Source organism: Cucurbita pepo, chromosome LG06, assembly GCF_002806865.2.
Source record: "Cucurbita pepo subsp. pepo cultivar mu-cu-16 chromosome LG06, ASM280686v2, whole genome shotgun sequence".
NCBI lineage: Eukaryota > Viridiplantae > Streptophyta > Magnoliopsida > Cucurbitales > Cucurbitaceae > Cucurbita > Cucurbita pepo.
Window position 1 is genome coordinate 4,827,155 of NC_036643.1, and position 15,419 is coordinate 4,842,573.

At 39.9% G+C, this 15,419-nt stretch overlaps 2 protein-coding genes across 5 annotated transcripts; one reads left to right on the forward strand and one right to left on the reverse strand.

The window, feature by feature from the left end:
- Positions 1–451: 451 nt before the first annotated feature.
- Positions 452–9,148, forward strand: LOC111797059 (heat shock 70 kDa protein 16-like). 4 transcript variants are annotated; one of them, XM_023679940.1, is made up of 11 exons: positions 452–702; positions 896–981; positions 1,895–3,220; positions 4,109–4,321; positions 4,458–4,559; positions 5,966–6,067; positions 6,707–6,907; positions 7,755–7,901; positions 8,160–8,288; positions 8,368–8,498; positions 8,719–9,148. In XM_023679940.1, exons 3-11 carry the CDS (start codon positions 2,051–2,053, stop codon positions 8,816–8,818), a joined length of 2,295 nt encoding a protein of 764 aa, XP_023535708.1. In that variant the 5' UTR covers positions 452–702; positions 896–981; positions 1,895–2,050; the 3' UTR covers positions 8,819–9,148. The 4 variants fall into 4 exon arrangements, with proteins under 4 accessions (XP_023535708.1, XP_023535707.1, XP_023535709.1 ...); XM_023679939.1 differs by having other exon boundaries at positions 896–973; XM_023679941.1 differs by lacking the exon at positions 896–981 and having other exon boundaries at positions 8,719–8,844; positions 8,961–9,148.
- Positions 9,149–9,940: 792 nt separating this feature from the next.
- Positions 9,941–13,742, reverse strand: LOC111796534. The gene is made up of 5 exons (XM_023679192.1): positions 13,125–13,742; positions 11,385–12,060; positions 10,893–11,274; positions 10,526–10,588; positions 9,941–10,428 (listed from the first exon to the last, which is right to left on the reverse strand). The coding sequence occupies exons 1-5, from the start codon at positions 13,441–13,443 to the stop codon at positions 10,369–10,371; spliced, it is 1,500 nt and encodes a 499-aa protein (XP_023534960.1). The 5' UTR covers positions 13,444–13,742; the 3' UTR covers positions 9,941–10,368.
- Between the last annotated feature and the right edge of the window lie 1,677 nt (positions 13,743–15,419).

Below are 15,419 nucleotides of genomic sequence, written 5' to 3' on the forward strand. Positions count from 1 at the left end.
AAAAATAGGATAGGATATGGTTGGATTGTAATCCCATTTTCCGTTTGGTTGGAATTTTTTTATTTTTAAAAAAATCAACTAAAAAAAATCTAACATCACCAAACTTTTATATTTTAGGTTAGATAGTTCAAGCGGGTCGTATTCTTGAATCGTTTGAACACTCCTTTTTAATTTTATGTCTAACATATTCTTAAACTTTAAAAGTGTATAACACAGAACTTTTAATTTTATATCTAATAGATCCTTAAATTTTTTATCTGGGATCAACCTTTTTTTTTTTAATCTACCAACGTAGCAAAATTAAATTTTTTATTAGAAATAACACTTAAATTTATATCTAATATATCAATTATTTTTATAAAATTTAAATCAATTAATTTTACAAAATTTAAATATGTATTATATATATATATATATAAATAAATAATGTAGTGCTATGAAAAGTCTCCGGTTAAAGAGAAAATAAGTCAAAATTACAGAGAAAAAATGCTGCTGCTCTGCGAGGCTGCGACAAAGACAATCTCGATGCCTCGCCTTTGTATCCGTATATAAACCCCCCAGAATTGTCGCCTACCCGATGCCATTTGCACCTCAATCCTCTCTTCCCTCCCTCGATTTCCCCCCTTCTCTCTCTCTTTCATACCTTCTTCCGTCGCCGGTGCTGTTTCCGGCCGCCGTTAGCTTCTGAGTGGTCGTCCTCAGGTGGGTCTTCATGGGTTTCATCGGAGGTTTCTTTATTGATTGGTTTGAGTGACCATTATGTGAATTCTTTTATTGCCTTTTCGAAATTCTGATGTTCTTGGCACTCTATGCAATGCAAGTTCATTTGCTGCATCAATTTAGGAATTTAATGAAGCCCCCTTTGTTTTTGTTGGAATTTGTTGTGCTTCTGTAGGGATGTTTGTGTGGAATAATAGCATGCCATGGTGATATGCCTTTGAATGACCAAGAATTTGATTGTTTTATTAAGGACGTAAGTTTGTAAGTTACGTTTAAATTGTTTGTTTCACCGTTGTATTATTAGAAACCACGACTCTCCACGATGGTATGATATTGTCCACTTTGAGCATAAGCTCTCATGGCTTTGCTTTTGGTTTCCCGAAAGGCCTCGTACCAATGGAGATGTATTCCTTACTTATAAATCCATGTTCAACCTCTTAATTAGCCGATGTGGGCAACAATCCTCCCCTTGAACAAAGTACATCATAGAGCCTCCCTTGAGGCCTATGGAGCCCTCGAATAGCCTTCTCTTAATCAAGGCTCGACTCCTTCTCTGGAGCCCCGACACTTGAGTCACTTTTGACTACACCTTCGAGGCTCACAACTTCTTTGTTTGACATTTGAGGATTCTATTGACATGGCTAAATTAAGGACATGACTCTGATACCAACGTTAGGAATCATGGGTCTCCACAATGGTATGATATTGTCCACTTTGAGCATTGCTTTTGGTTTCTTCGAAAGACCTCGTACCAATGGAGATGTATTCCTTACTTATAAACTCATGATCAACCCCTTAATTAGCTGATGTGGGACTCCTCACCCAACAATCCTCCTCTCGAATAAAGTACACCATAGAGCCTCTCCTAAGGCCTATGGAGCCCTCGAACAACCTCTCCTTAATCGAGGCTCGACTCCTTCTCTGGGGCCCTTGAACAAAGTACACCCTTTGTTCGATACTTGAGTCACTTTTGACTACACCTTCGAGGCTAACAACTTATTTGTTCGATATTTGAGGATTCTATTTACATGGCTAAGTTAAAGGCATGGCTCTTATACCATGATAGAAACCACAACTCTCCATAATAGTATGATACCACGTTACTTTGATAGTTTATTTGTGTTCAAGTTGAATAGAGCTTCTTAGCTGATTGGTTGATCTCATATTTATGCAGTAATATTATGTGGTCATTGATTTCTGAAGCATTCTTTTGAAGAACTTGGTGACTATTCAGTTCTTTGATGAATAACTCATGACTTCTTTTGGCAAATGATTGGATTGAGAGTCTATTCTTTCAGTTTCTTTTGAAAGCTATACCTGACAAGCAGAGATGAGCGTGGTAGGTTTCGATATTGGAAATGAGAATTGTGTTATTGCTGTGTCGAGGCAACGAGGTATCGATGTTCTTCTAAATGAAGAATCACAACGAGAAACCCCGGCCGTAATATGTTTCGGGGAAAAGCAGCGGTTCTTGGGGTCAGCAGGTGCTGCTTCTGCAACAATGAACCCGAGATCCACAATATCGCAGGTAAAGAGATTGATCGGACGTAACTATGGTGACCCAGATGTTCAAAAGGATCTCGAAACGCTTCCTTTCGAAACATCTCCAGCCCTCGATGGCAGCATATTGGTTCACGTGAAATACTTAGGGGAGACTCATACATTTACTCCAGTTCAGATCATGGCAATGCTCTTTGCACATTTGAGAGATGTAGCTGAGAAAAACTTGGGAGCGCCATTTTCAGACTGCGTTATCGGTATTCCATCGTATTTTACGGATTTACAAAGACGTTTATATTCGAACGCTGCTGCTATTGCTGGTTTAAAGCCTTTGAGACTCATGCATGACTGTACTGCAACAGCACTTAGCTACGGGATTTATAAAGCAGATGTCTCAAATAAAGGTCCAATATATGTTGCCTTTGTTGATATTGGTCATTGTGATACTCAGGTCTCTATTGTATCGTTCCAGCCCGGACATATGAGTATCATGTCGCATACATTTGATAGCGATTTGGGAGGTCGAGACTTTGATGAGCTTTTATTCAGCCATTTTGTTGCAGAGTTTAAGAAGAATTACGATATCGATGTAAACTCAAACGTCAAGGCTTCTATCAGATTGCGGGCGGCTTGTGAGAAGCTGAAGAATGTTCTGAGTGCAAACTTAGAGGCACCTCTTAATATTGAATGCCTGATGGATGAGAAGGACGTTAAGGGGTTTATCAAAAGAGAAGAGTTTGAAAAGCTTGCTGCTGGGTTATTGGAGAGGATTAGTGTTCCTTGTACAAGAGCCTTAGCTGATGCAGGGTTAACTGTGGGAAGAATCCATTCGGTTGAACTTGTTGGATCGGGGTCGAGGATCCCTGCGATAACGAGGTTATTGGCTTCTGTTTTTAAGAAAGAACCGAGTCGTAAACTTAATGCTAGTGAATGTGTAGCTCGTGGTTGTGCTCTACAGTGTGCGATGCTTAGCCCCGATTTCCGGGTTAGAGAATATGAGGTATGTACTTTGCTTGAGGTTTTGTAGCTTGCATTAGCTAGGCATGTAATGGAAGGTGGCCATGGGCAATGCCTTGTAGTTTGGTTCGAGTTTAATTGATTTTCGAGACGGTTAAAAGTCGTCTTAGGAATTTAATTGATCTTCCAAACTACTAGGAAGATTATGTTCCTCGCATGGACTTGAACTGTAACGGCTCAAGCCCACCATTAGCAGATATTGTCCACTTTATGCTTTCCCTTTCGGGCTTCCCCTCAAGGTTTTTAAAACGCGTCTTCTAGGGAGAGGTTTCTACACCCTTATAAAGAATGTTTCGTTCTCCTCCCCAACCGATGTGGGATCTCACAATCCACCCCCTTTGGGGCCCAGTCTCCTCGTTGGCACTCGTTCCCTTCTCCAATCGATGGAAGACCCCCTAATCCACCCCCCTTCGGGCCATAACGTCCTTGCTGGCACACCATTTCGTGTTTACCCCCCGCTTTGTGGACACTAAGCGGTGTGCCAGCGAGGATGCTGGGCCCCGAAAGGGGTGGATTGTGAGATCCTACATCAATTAGAGAGAGGAACGAGGGCCAGCGAAGACGCTGAGCCCCAAAGGGGGGTGGATTGTGAGATCCCACATCAGTTGGAGAGGGGAACGAAGCATTCTTTATAAGGGTGTGGAAACCTCTCCCTAGCAGACACGTTTTAAAAACCTTAAGGGGAAGTCCAAAAGGGAAAGCCGAAAGAGTTGAGCTGTTACATGAACCTTTCCGCACACGACAACTAAATGAAACACAAAAGTCCCATCTTTTAACGACGCGTTTTCGTCATTCACTTTCTTTACAAGTTCGTTTTTCTAAGGTTATTAGTTGTATGAATGCTAAATGATACATGGTTAACAAAGCGCAGGTTCAGGATTCATCCCCTTTCTCCATTGGCTTCTCATCAGACGCAGGACCAATTAGCTTGGGCTCAAATAATGTTCTATTTCCCAAAGGCCAACACATTCCAAGCACTAAAGTTCTCTCATTCCACCGCAACAGCTTGTTCCATTTAGAAGCATTCTACACTAATCTGGATGATCTACCTCCTGGCATGTCTTCAAAAATTGGTTGTTTTACAGTATGTTCTATTCTAAGCTTTTTATTACTGTTCTTGTGAAGCTGGAAGGCTTTTGAGCTGTCCCAGTGTTCATAAACTACTCTAGAGAGTGTCTTGACTTGTTTCTGCTTCTTTTTTCATTCCATTTATGATGCAGATTGGTCCTGTCCAAGGCTCAAACAACTCGAACTCGAACGCGAGGATTAAAGTTAGAGTTCAGTTAAATTTGAACGGCATCGTTACGGTTGAATCAGCTACGGTAAGTAATGTGTGAGATCCTACGTCAGTTGGGGAGGAGAATGAAGCATTCTTTATAAGGGTGTGGAAACCTTCCCCTAGTAGACGCGTTTTAAAAACCTTGAGGGTAAGCCCGAAAGGGAAAGTCAAAAGAGGACAATATCTGCTAGTGGTGGGCTTGGACTGTTACAAATGGTATAAGAGCTGGATATCGGACGGTGTGGCAGCGAGGACGCTGGCCCTGAAGGGAGGTGGATTGTGAGATCCCACATCGATTGGAGAGAGGAACGAGTGCCAGCGAGGACGCTAGACCCCGAAAGTGGGTGGGTTGTGAGATCCCACATCGGTTGGGGAGGAGAATGACGCATTCTTTATAAGGCTGTGGAAACCTTCCCCTGCCAGACGCGTTTTAAAAACCTTGAGGGTAACCTGAAAAGAGAAAGCCCAAAGAGGACAATATCTGCTAGTGGCGGGCTTGGACTGTTACAAATGGTATCAGAGCCGCACACCGGACGGTGTGCCAATGAGGACTCTGGCCCCGAAGGGAGGTGGATTGTGAGATCCCACATTGATTGGAGAGAGGAACGAGTGCCAGCGAGGACGTTGGGCCCTAAAAGTGGGTGGATTGTGAGATCCCACATCGGTTGGGGAGGAGAATGAAACCTTCTTTATAAGGGTGTGGAAACTTTCCCCTAGTAGACGCATTTTAAAAACCTTGAGGGTAAGCCCGAAAGGGAAAGCCCAAAGAGAACAATATCTGCTAGTGGTGGGCTTGGGCTGTTATAAATGGTATCAGAGCCAGACATCGGGCAGTGTGCCAATGAGGACTCTGGCCCCGAAGGGAGGTGGATTGTGAGATCCCACATTGATTGGAGAGAGGAACGAGTGCCAGCGAGGACGTTGGGCCCTAAAAGTGGGTGGATTGTGAGATCCCACATCGGTTGGGGAGGAGAATGAAACCTTCTTTATAAGGGTGTGGAAACTTTCCCCTAGTAGACGCATTTTAAAAACCTTGAGGGTAAGCCCGAAAGGGAAAGCCCAAAGAGAACAATATCTGCTAGTGGTGGGCTTGGGCTGTTATAAATGGTATCAGAGCCAGACATCGGGCAGTGTGCCAGTGAGGACGCTGGCCCCGAAGGGAGGTGGATTGTGAGATCCCACATCGATTGGAGAGAGGAACGAGTGCTAGCGAGGACGCTGGGCCCCGAAAGTGGGTGGGTTGTGAGATCCCACATCGGTTGGGGAGGAGAATGAAGCATTCTTTATAAGGGTGTGGAAACCTTCCCCTAACAGACGCGTTTTAAAAACCTTAAGGGTAAGCTCGAAAGGGAAAGCCCAAAGAGGACAATATCTGCTAGCATAATATTTTCATCAAGTTCCTACCATTTAAGAGATTTTTCTCTGTATTTATACGAATCATGAATTTAGCTTGTAGAGGATAATGTAGATGAACAAATACCAACGAGAGACGCTACTCACTCGAATACAGAGAACATGGAGACCGAGTTTGTCGATTCTTCCCATTCGAAGGTATTGAATACAGTCCCTTTCAGCACTCAAAAGCTTCATGTACATCAAAAAGATGGACTACAGTTAATTCTATATACTATCTAGAAAACCTCATATACTATGTTTTTGTGAGATCCCACGTTGGTTGGGGAGAACGAAATACCCTTTATAAGGGTGTGGAAACCTCTCCCTAGCAGACGCGTTTTAAAAGCCTTGAGGAGAAACCCGAAAGGGAAAGCCCAAATAGGACAATATCTGCTAGCGGTGGGCTTGAGCCGTTATAAATGGTATAAGGGCCAGACACCGGGCAATGTGTCAGCGAGAAGACTGAGCCCCGAAGGGGGATGGGCACGAGGCGGTGTGCCAATGGAGAAGGGAACGAGTGTCAGTGAGTACGCTGGCCCCGAAGAGGGGTGGATTGTGAGATCCTACATTTGTTGGGGGAGAACAAAACACCCTTTATAAGGGTATGGAAATCTCTCCCTCGCAGATGCGTTTTAAAAGCCTTAAGGGGAAACCCGAAAGGGAAAGCCCAAAGAGGACAACATCTGCTAGCGATGGGCTTGGGCCGTTACAGTTTCTCATCTCCCGACACTTTTTTCCTTGGAAAATTGTCTCTTTACAGTGATTTGGTGTCTATTAATTCATTGCATTTTCCAGTGTGATGTTTCAAGAAAAGTTAGGAGTACAAGGAGGATTGACATACCAGTTAGTGAACACATATATGGTGGAATGACAAAGGCTGAGCTCTCAGAAGCCCAACAAAGAGAGCTCCAATTGGCTCAAATGGACAAGAACATGGAACAAGCCAAAAATGAGAAGAATGCTTTGGAGTCATACGTCTATGAGATGAGGAATAAGGTAAATATTCTTCCTTTTCCGATGCCAATGGTACGTTTCGATTTGAGTGATACGAAAAAAAAAACGTTATCAAAAGCTTACTTTACATCTATATCTTTGGTCTAGTTTCGTTGGATGTATGAACCGAACGTAGAACTCGATCTTTTAACGCTACTGTTATAAATTGTTTTGGATACTTGGGGGGTGGCTATACGAATTTCAGTTGCTGCGACACCACTTTTTAGATCAGATTATTGATTTCCGTCATGCGAGCTTGAAGCATCGTTTTGTTTCAAGAAGTTTAAGTTGTCGTGTGATTTCAAATTTGTAAAACTTTCTGGTACGAAATAGGGTGTCTTATTTCAATACTATAAATAGTCGTTCATGTTGTTACTTTAGTATGAAGATTTTGGATATTACAGCGAAAGTTTCATATTATGCTTCTTGAGTCATGAGCTTGTTCGTTTGTATTTTTTGTGTTTAGATTTTAGATTTGTATGTTAGAGTCATTCCGTAGTTTTGATCAAACTATCTTGTGGAGTGATTTGAATCACGAGTCTAGAAACGAGTTTTCTTTACTCTTGATCTTGATCATCAAGGTAATCTGTTTCAAAACTTTTCTTAGAGCTGATTCCTTATCGTTTTTTTTGGGTTCTTGGATAATTTAGATCTAAACGTCTTGTACTTCAACAAGGTTGTTCGATCAATTCCTAAGAGTTCCATAACACTTTCCCTTTGAACAACTTTCGACTTTTTAAATGTTCATCGTATCTTGAGGTAGACTTTTATTCTCATGCATACTGTGAATAATAATATTTATCTTGTATTACGAAAATAATGATGATGTTTGAAAGTGATTTGTTAATAGCTTTTCAACACGTATCGGAGTTTCGCTAGTGATCAAGAGCGAGAAGGAATCTTCTCAAGTCTCCAGCAAACCGAGGAGTGGCTATACGAGGATGGAGACGATGAGACAGAGAGTGCTTATGCTTCTAAGTTAGATGACCTTAAGAAGGTAGTTTCTTATACTTAATACAAGTCTGTAACAGCTCAAGCCTACCGCTAGCAAATATTGTCCTCTTTGGGTTTTTCCTTTCGGGCTTCCCCTCAAGGTTTCTAAAACGTGTCTGCTAGGGAGAGGTTTCCACGCCCTTATAAAGAATGTTTCGTTCTCCTCCCTAACCGATGTGGGCTTGAGCTGTTACAAGTTATATCACATTTTCTGAACCAAGTTCTCTTCTCCTTGCTTACTCTACTCTTTCATTGTTCTTAGTTGGTGGATCCTGTAATTAACCGATACGAAGACGAGGAAGCTAGAGCACAAGCTAAAAAGCATCTGTTAAAGCGTATTTCCGATTATAGGAACTCTGGGGATTCAATTTCTCCTCACGTTCGAGCTTCGGTATCGACAAATGACCTCTACCATTACTACAGTTGGTTTTGTTTGAATTCTCTCACTAATGAACTCCATTTTTCTCCAGATCCTTGAGGAGTGTGACAGAGCAGAGCAATGGCTAACAGAGACAAGCCAACAGCAAGAGTTGTTACCAAAAAACACAGACCCTTTACTATGGTCAAGCGAGATCAGAACTCGAGAAGACGATTTTGACAAGTACGATGCTTCTCTGTTTGATTCGTTAAAATATAAAAGGTTTCTGTAAGATTAGGCTAAGTGAAACTAATCGGAATGGTCGTTTAGAACATTGATTTAAGCTACACGATCTTTCTGCTTATCGAACCCAAAATTCAGTTCTATATTTATTTCAAATAAGCATGCTTGGTATCTGCAGATCCAGTGGCTTACTACCATTTTTGCTTAAACTGCATTTCAGGACATGCCAAAGGATCTTGGGACAACCTGTGTCTTCTCATACACATTCAGGCGATTCAGAGGAACCAAACCATCACAATTCTTCTGATAATCACTCTTAAAAGGCAACATTAGTTTCTCTTTAGATTAATCAAAGGTTATGATCATATCCAGAATGAAGATGAGGTGAAAGAGTAGTGCCACTGCAGCTGATGACAGGTTCAAGTACTTTGACCAATCAGCCATGTTGTCTTCTGATATGTCTCATTCTAATGAGGGCTGTCTCTCAATTTTGCAACTATTTGAAGGCAACCCTTGTTGAATTATTGCGTTTCTATTCATTGTCTGTTTTGAGATTTCTTATCATATGTGATCTGACATGTATATATACATTCCATGGTTATCATGAATCACACAGGAAAAGGGGATGGTTTCAGCTTCACTTTCCAGACATTAAGAGTTTGATCCTTAGGTTAAGAGTGAACGGTTCATATCGTGGTCATGTAATGTCCCACATTGGTTGGGGAGGAGAACGCCCTTCATAAGGGTGTGGAAACCTTCCCTTAGTAGACGCATTTTAAGCCTTGAGGGAAAGCTCGAAAGAGAAAGCCCAAAGATGACAATATCTGCTAGCAGTGGATCTGAGTCGTTACAAATGATATCAGAGCCAAACACCGGACTATGTGTCAACAAAGAGGTTGTTCCCCACGAAACGGTGTGCCAGTAAGGACGCTGGCCCCAATGGGGGGTGGATTTGGTGGAGTCCCACATTGATTGGAGAAAGAGTGCCAACAAGGACACTGGGCCCCGAAGGGGGGTGGATTGTGATGTCCTACATTGGTTGAGGAGAACAAGTGTGGAAACCTTCCCATCACATGCACATTTTAAAGCCTTATAATGGAAAGCCCGAAAGGGAAAGTCCAAAGAGGACAATAGGTCAAAATTTTGAATTCATTGGTTTCTAAACCTGTCACTTTTTGTAGGACATTAAACATGAATGCTAGATCTTACATCTTCGTGGTTCTTGGTCTGATCCCTAGGCAAGAAAACAGATGCAGATAAGAAAACATGAACGTAAGTTGTAATCTAGATCTTACATCTTCGTGATTCTCGGTTTGATCCCTGAGCAAGAAAACGGATGCAGATAAGAAAAAAAATTTGAAACCAGTATCACAGTTATTATCTACCTCTTCCTCTTCCTCTCGTGCAGGAAGTCAAACCTGTTGAATGAAGATTCAAGATGATAAAAAAATGATGAAGAATTATAACTTTATCATGTTCATCATAAAACATTTAGTGTCTGTACATTGGGGCATAGTGGACTGGAGAAAATTGTCTGGCTCGGCTATCAGTCAGAATTCAAAGCCTAAATTCCTAGACTCCACAGTTTGGTTTGGTACATTGAAGATTTGAATACACCCAAATATTCAGATGTATATATGTTGGAAGAATCAAGGTTGGCTTAAAATTGGACACAAAGTTGTTACATGTATACTATGGACAACAATGTTTAAGAAACAGCTGATGGTAATTGCAACGAAGAAATACAACTTTTTAAGCGCTTAAAAACACTTAGAAAGTCATCCAAACAGGCCAAAAATAAGATGGCAGTGTAACTAACATTTTGGATCCCAATCGATTGTGCAGTTTTGCCCCCGTGCACGGTATCGTTTTATGTTTTCTTCTTCTTGCCTGTTCCTTTCTTTTTTGACTTCCTAAAGCCTCCAGTATCCTATAGGCAACAATAGAAGCGTTGAATGTGTAATAAAAACATAAAAGAGCTTAAGAAAAGCCAAAGCTAAAGCCAAGGGAATATGATTTGGATTTACCTTTTTGTAAAATCTATATGCCGTTCGGCCGGTCAACTCCTCCCCACTTTTGGTGACGTATACCTGGAAAGCAGTAATAGCCTATTAAAATTGACCACAGCAAACTAAGCGAAGTAATAAATAATCTAGCTATAAGAATTATTTTTCAAGTTGTAATGTCAATGAGCGAAAATGTAACAAAAAGAAAAGGAAGGTAGTATAAATAACAAGATAATAGTCAGTATCTTTTGGAAAAGCTATCGAAGAAAATTTTAGGGAATTCCACGTTGAGAATAATTTCTGCAGCATACTGAATCTATTTTCTTATTGTCATGAACATTCGAGATATTATGGACATTGACTATGTAGCGAAAATATTGAACCATACCTTCTTCCCTTCTGGGGATGTATACCAGTGACCAGCTGATTGCCCACCTGCATGGACCCTTCGTTTCCCAGCATCTCTAGGAAGACTAAGAGAGCCCTTTGGATCAATCCAGTTTCCAGAATCCTGTAAGAGTTCTTCACAGTTTGATGCCCCTGGTTTCCTTCTAACATTTCTTGAACTGCTACCAATTTTATTTTTTTGAGATGCTGCTCTTTTGGGTGTTTTTTTACTGCTTAACGGTGAAACAGCTTTCTCATTGGCCCAACATTTGGAGGCATTGCTCTTAGATCTTTTTGATATATTTGTTGATCTTTTTGAACTTTTCTCCATGTTAACCTGTGATGATCGGCTAGTAGAAGCCTCTCCGTTGCTAAACTGTCTCCTGCCAATGCAGCAATAAAACATGTTATGTTAAAGGATAGAAAGAAAAGTGGACAAATTTGTTTAAATGGAAAGGAATAACTGAAAATAATAGAAAGAAGAGTTACTAACACATAATCAATCATTGATCCTCTGCTTCCATCAACTCCCAATGGGGAAAAGTTTGGTAAGCGATTACGAACTAATCTCTGAATCCTTGGGTCATTATGAAAAAAATAGTAATGAGCAGGACAGCCGAGCTTATCCACCAGTTCGTTTGAGTAGCCACTATTGGTAGTATGATTATCCATGCAGCTTATATGGGCACTGCTTCCTAGTTCTGTAGCTGCTTTATTATCCTTCTTTAACTGCGAAAATTCTTTACAGACTTCATCAAAGGCTGGTGTTGGCAAATGAAAATTTTTAGTTTGACAAAAATCTTTCCATAGATCCTCTTTTTGAGTAATACTCGCAGTCAAACTTTTCTTTTTCTCATCCACTGTTGCAGAGAGACCAAATGTAGACTTTGGCTTGTTTAAAGATGAAGAAACTTCATACCCTTTTCTGCTTTGATTGTCACAGCTAGAAGGCTCATCTGAATCAGAATCAAGTAACTGGAACTTTCGAAGAGGACTGATGGTTAAATTAGAAAACAAGGACTTATTTTTCTTTTCCAAACCAACAGAAGTTGAGGCATCTGCAGTCTGTTTATCTTTCTTTTCCTTCAGCTGGCTAGAAGTGGGAACAGTAAAGATCCCATGTAAAGGGACCTTTGAACTGTTGCAGACAGATTGATGGAGTGACGAAACTGAGGTACATGTGAACATTGTGTTAATTTCAGAAAGTAAAACCCTCAGTCAGCCACTTTAAAGAAAGAGTAAAAAGTTAGCTCTATAATCATACAAGTACAGGGCCATTATTTATAATCAAGGAGTCATCTGATATGTGTTATTTTGACAACTCTATAGGGGTTCATTTAATCATCTACGTTGCAATCATCAGAAAATTATATCTACAGTTAACCAATATAACAAAGCTCTTCCAGTTTATTTGTGTCTTAGATCAAAATGCTGTAAGAACATACTAACCAGCCGAGATAACAGTACCATACAAACGTGGTTAAATATTAGTGATGGCTCAATTGGTCAACTCTTGTGAATTGAATGTTTCTTTTGTATCGTGGTACCCAAGTGGTCTTAAGTATGCATTACTAATCTCATGGGATAATTACTTGACCTTGACATTTAGTTAGAAGATCATAAAATTTTAATATGTTAGGTATGTGGCCCTTGAACCCATAACCCCAAGGTCAATTTAATTTTCAACCTGTCCTTGAACACTTCTCTAGATTTAATGTTTCCATTCCATTCTACTCCCATCATTTCTCCTAAAATAATAATAATAATAATAATTCATTCCATCAACAATTCATATTCTTTAGAAACAAAGCATGATCCAGCAATTCTCAAACAATTTGCATACAAAGAAAACAATAAACATTATATTCTTTGCACAACAGATACATATATCATTTATCTTCAAGCTTACTTGCGACTAGTTTCAAAAAAACTCGTAAGATATGCAGATATTAAATTCTGGGCAAGTGACAGAATCTCAATGTAAACAGATTATTGAACCAAAAATACTTCAAAACTGGAAGAAAATATTGTATGCACAATAATCGCATGATGCAAATAAAACGATCCGAAATTTCCAATAGCATGTGATCAAATACCAATAGCCAATGCCCTGCGTCTAAGAGACGACTATTGTGTCCTAAACCATTGAACACTTCAATCGAAGCTTCGTTTATACTCTGGAAAAAATAGAAGAAAAGAAGAAAACAAACTCAATGTGTGAAAGAGCTATTACCTCTGGGAGAATCTTCTTGTGATGAAAACTCTTCAATGTCATCATCAACTACAGAAAACAAAGGTGATGGTTCGCTTTTCTTGGCTACCGAAGAACATCGAGCAGGACCACGCTTGAGCCGCTTAAATTTTCTAGGCGAATCATGTCCAGTTTCTCCATTGCAATCCGCAACCCCTGTCTCCACCACTCCACAATCGTCCTCTTTCGACGAAGCATTGGCTCCCGCCGAATAGTCCGAAGCTGGTGGCGGAATTTGAGGCTCCGAATCGAAATCTAAATCAAGGCCGAGAGAGAACGAGGGAGCTTCATAGTACGCCATAAGATTGCACAATAGAAAATAGAATGATCCGGTAAGGTTAATTCCAAACAGGAAAACAATCAAATGCAGCAAAAGACCAAGCAATCAGTACAAAAAGAATCAGCTCTGGATCTACATCAGATAGCAATCAAGAGTAACGTGAAAATTAACGCTCTGAAGCTTGCCGACGACGAGAGAAGAACGCATATAGATGCGAGAATTGAGACGAATTTCAAAAACCAAAAAGAAAGAGAAGATTTAGCGGGAGTCGAAATTTTCTCTGAAATTTTTAGCGCCTGAATCATTCAGAGGGAAAGGGAATTTTGGTTGTGGGAGAGAGATAGATGGAATGGGATGGGTTCGGTTTGCGGATAATATGGGCCGAGTCTTGTTGGGCTTAAACCTTTTCATTTGGGCTGGGCTGTTCTTTGTTGGGCTTCTTAAGCCTTTTCACTTTGGGCTGGGCTGGGTCTTAATGGGCTTAAACCATTTCACTTGAGCTGGGCCTTAGCCCTGTCAACCTCGACACTCTTAACACACTTGTGATGCCTTTCGTTATTTCAACTCTTGGGTTCATTTCTCTCGTCTTGTTCGACTAGACACACAGGGTGTGGCTCTGAATCATTTGTCACAGTCATACTTTTTTAACTGTAGGACGACGTGATCTTAACACACTCACGACCAACCTTAAGAAAAATTCAAGCCACATCTGTATTTTCACCTTGCTTTGTGGCTTTGTCGGATCTTAAGCGAGGTTTATTTTCGTCAACCGAACATCACTTCTGCAAATTCCAAACTCGTTAAAAAATTCATATTCTACGTTTTTTCAACTATAAATTTTTTCGTTTAGAAAAATTTATTATAAACATATACCTAGACATGGGTGAATAAGTCGTTTGGTGGTATTGACAATGTAAAAACTATCGTGTTAGCATTGGTGAGGACAATGAACTCCGACTTGAACGTTAATGTTGGCTAGCTGACGACAACAAAAACATATGGACCATTACGATGGGCACTAGACTATGAACGTAGCTGTCTTGAAGGTCGGTGCTCACCAACTATAGCCTTCGACGTTCGAGTGACTGAGCATTAGGGAGACATAGAAAGAGACTTCTCAAGTGAGATGAGAGAGAAAGGGAACAAACCCTACGTACATATACACATAGGTTGGTGGGATTGGCTTCCTCCTTGTACAAGGACGGAGCTTAGTTAAGTCGAACCGATCAGCAAATAGGGGAATGGTTGCCCGGGTTTCTCGGCCTGGTATCCTACACCTCACGTTCATGATATCTACATACAACTGTTCCCCAGAGACACGGTCAAAGCACAGCCAATGTGCATATAAGATTGACTCGATTGAACCAAAATGAAATTTTACAAACCCATGAATCGAACTAAACCCGTCAATCCAACTCAACCCGTGTGAATATTTAGGGTTTTCGGTTCTTTTTTTTTTATCGACGTGTTAAAGTGGCATAATAATAAGAATAACTATTATAATAACGTCACTAACCGTGAAATATTATGAATAAAATAAAGTCAACGTAATGGTTTAACCGTAATAAATAGTACGACTTTGATAGTATATTAATTAATTAAAAATTAAATGTTGCTTTAAATTTTAAATCCATCCTATATATATTTACTTGTACACATAAAATTTAGAAAAATAATAATAATATTATAATTATTATTTATAGACCATGTCATCATTAGACAAAATCAACTACGCATTGAATGAGATTCAGAAAAATGCATGCGCCGTTATCTTTACAATAATCTATTCCCAAAATTAAACTTTATATTAATAATTTAATTAAACATTAAACATAACATCAAAGCCTCACCTTATTATATCTAATTCTTTACTCTATTATCTTGTTTTTTAAAATTAATTTCTTTCTATTTTTGTCAATAAATAAATAAATATATATATATATATATATATATATATATATATATATATATATATATATATATATATATATATATAT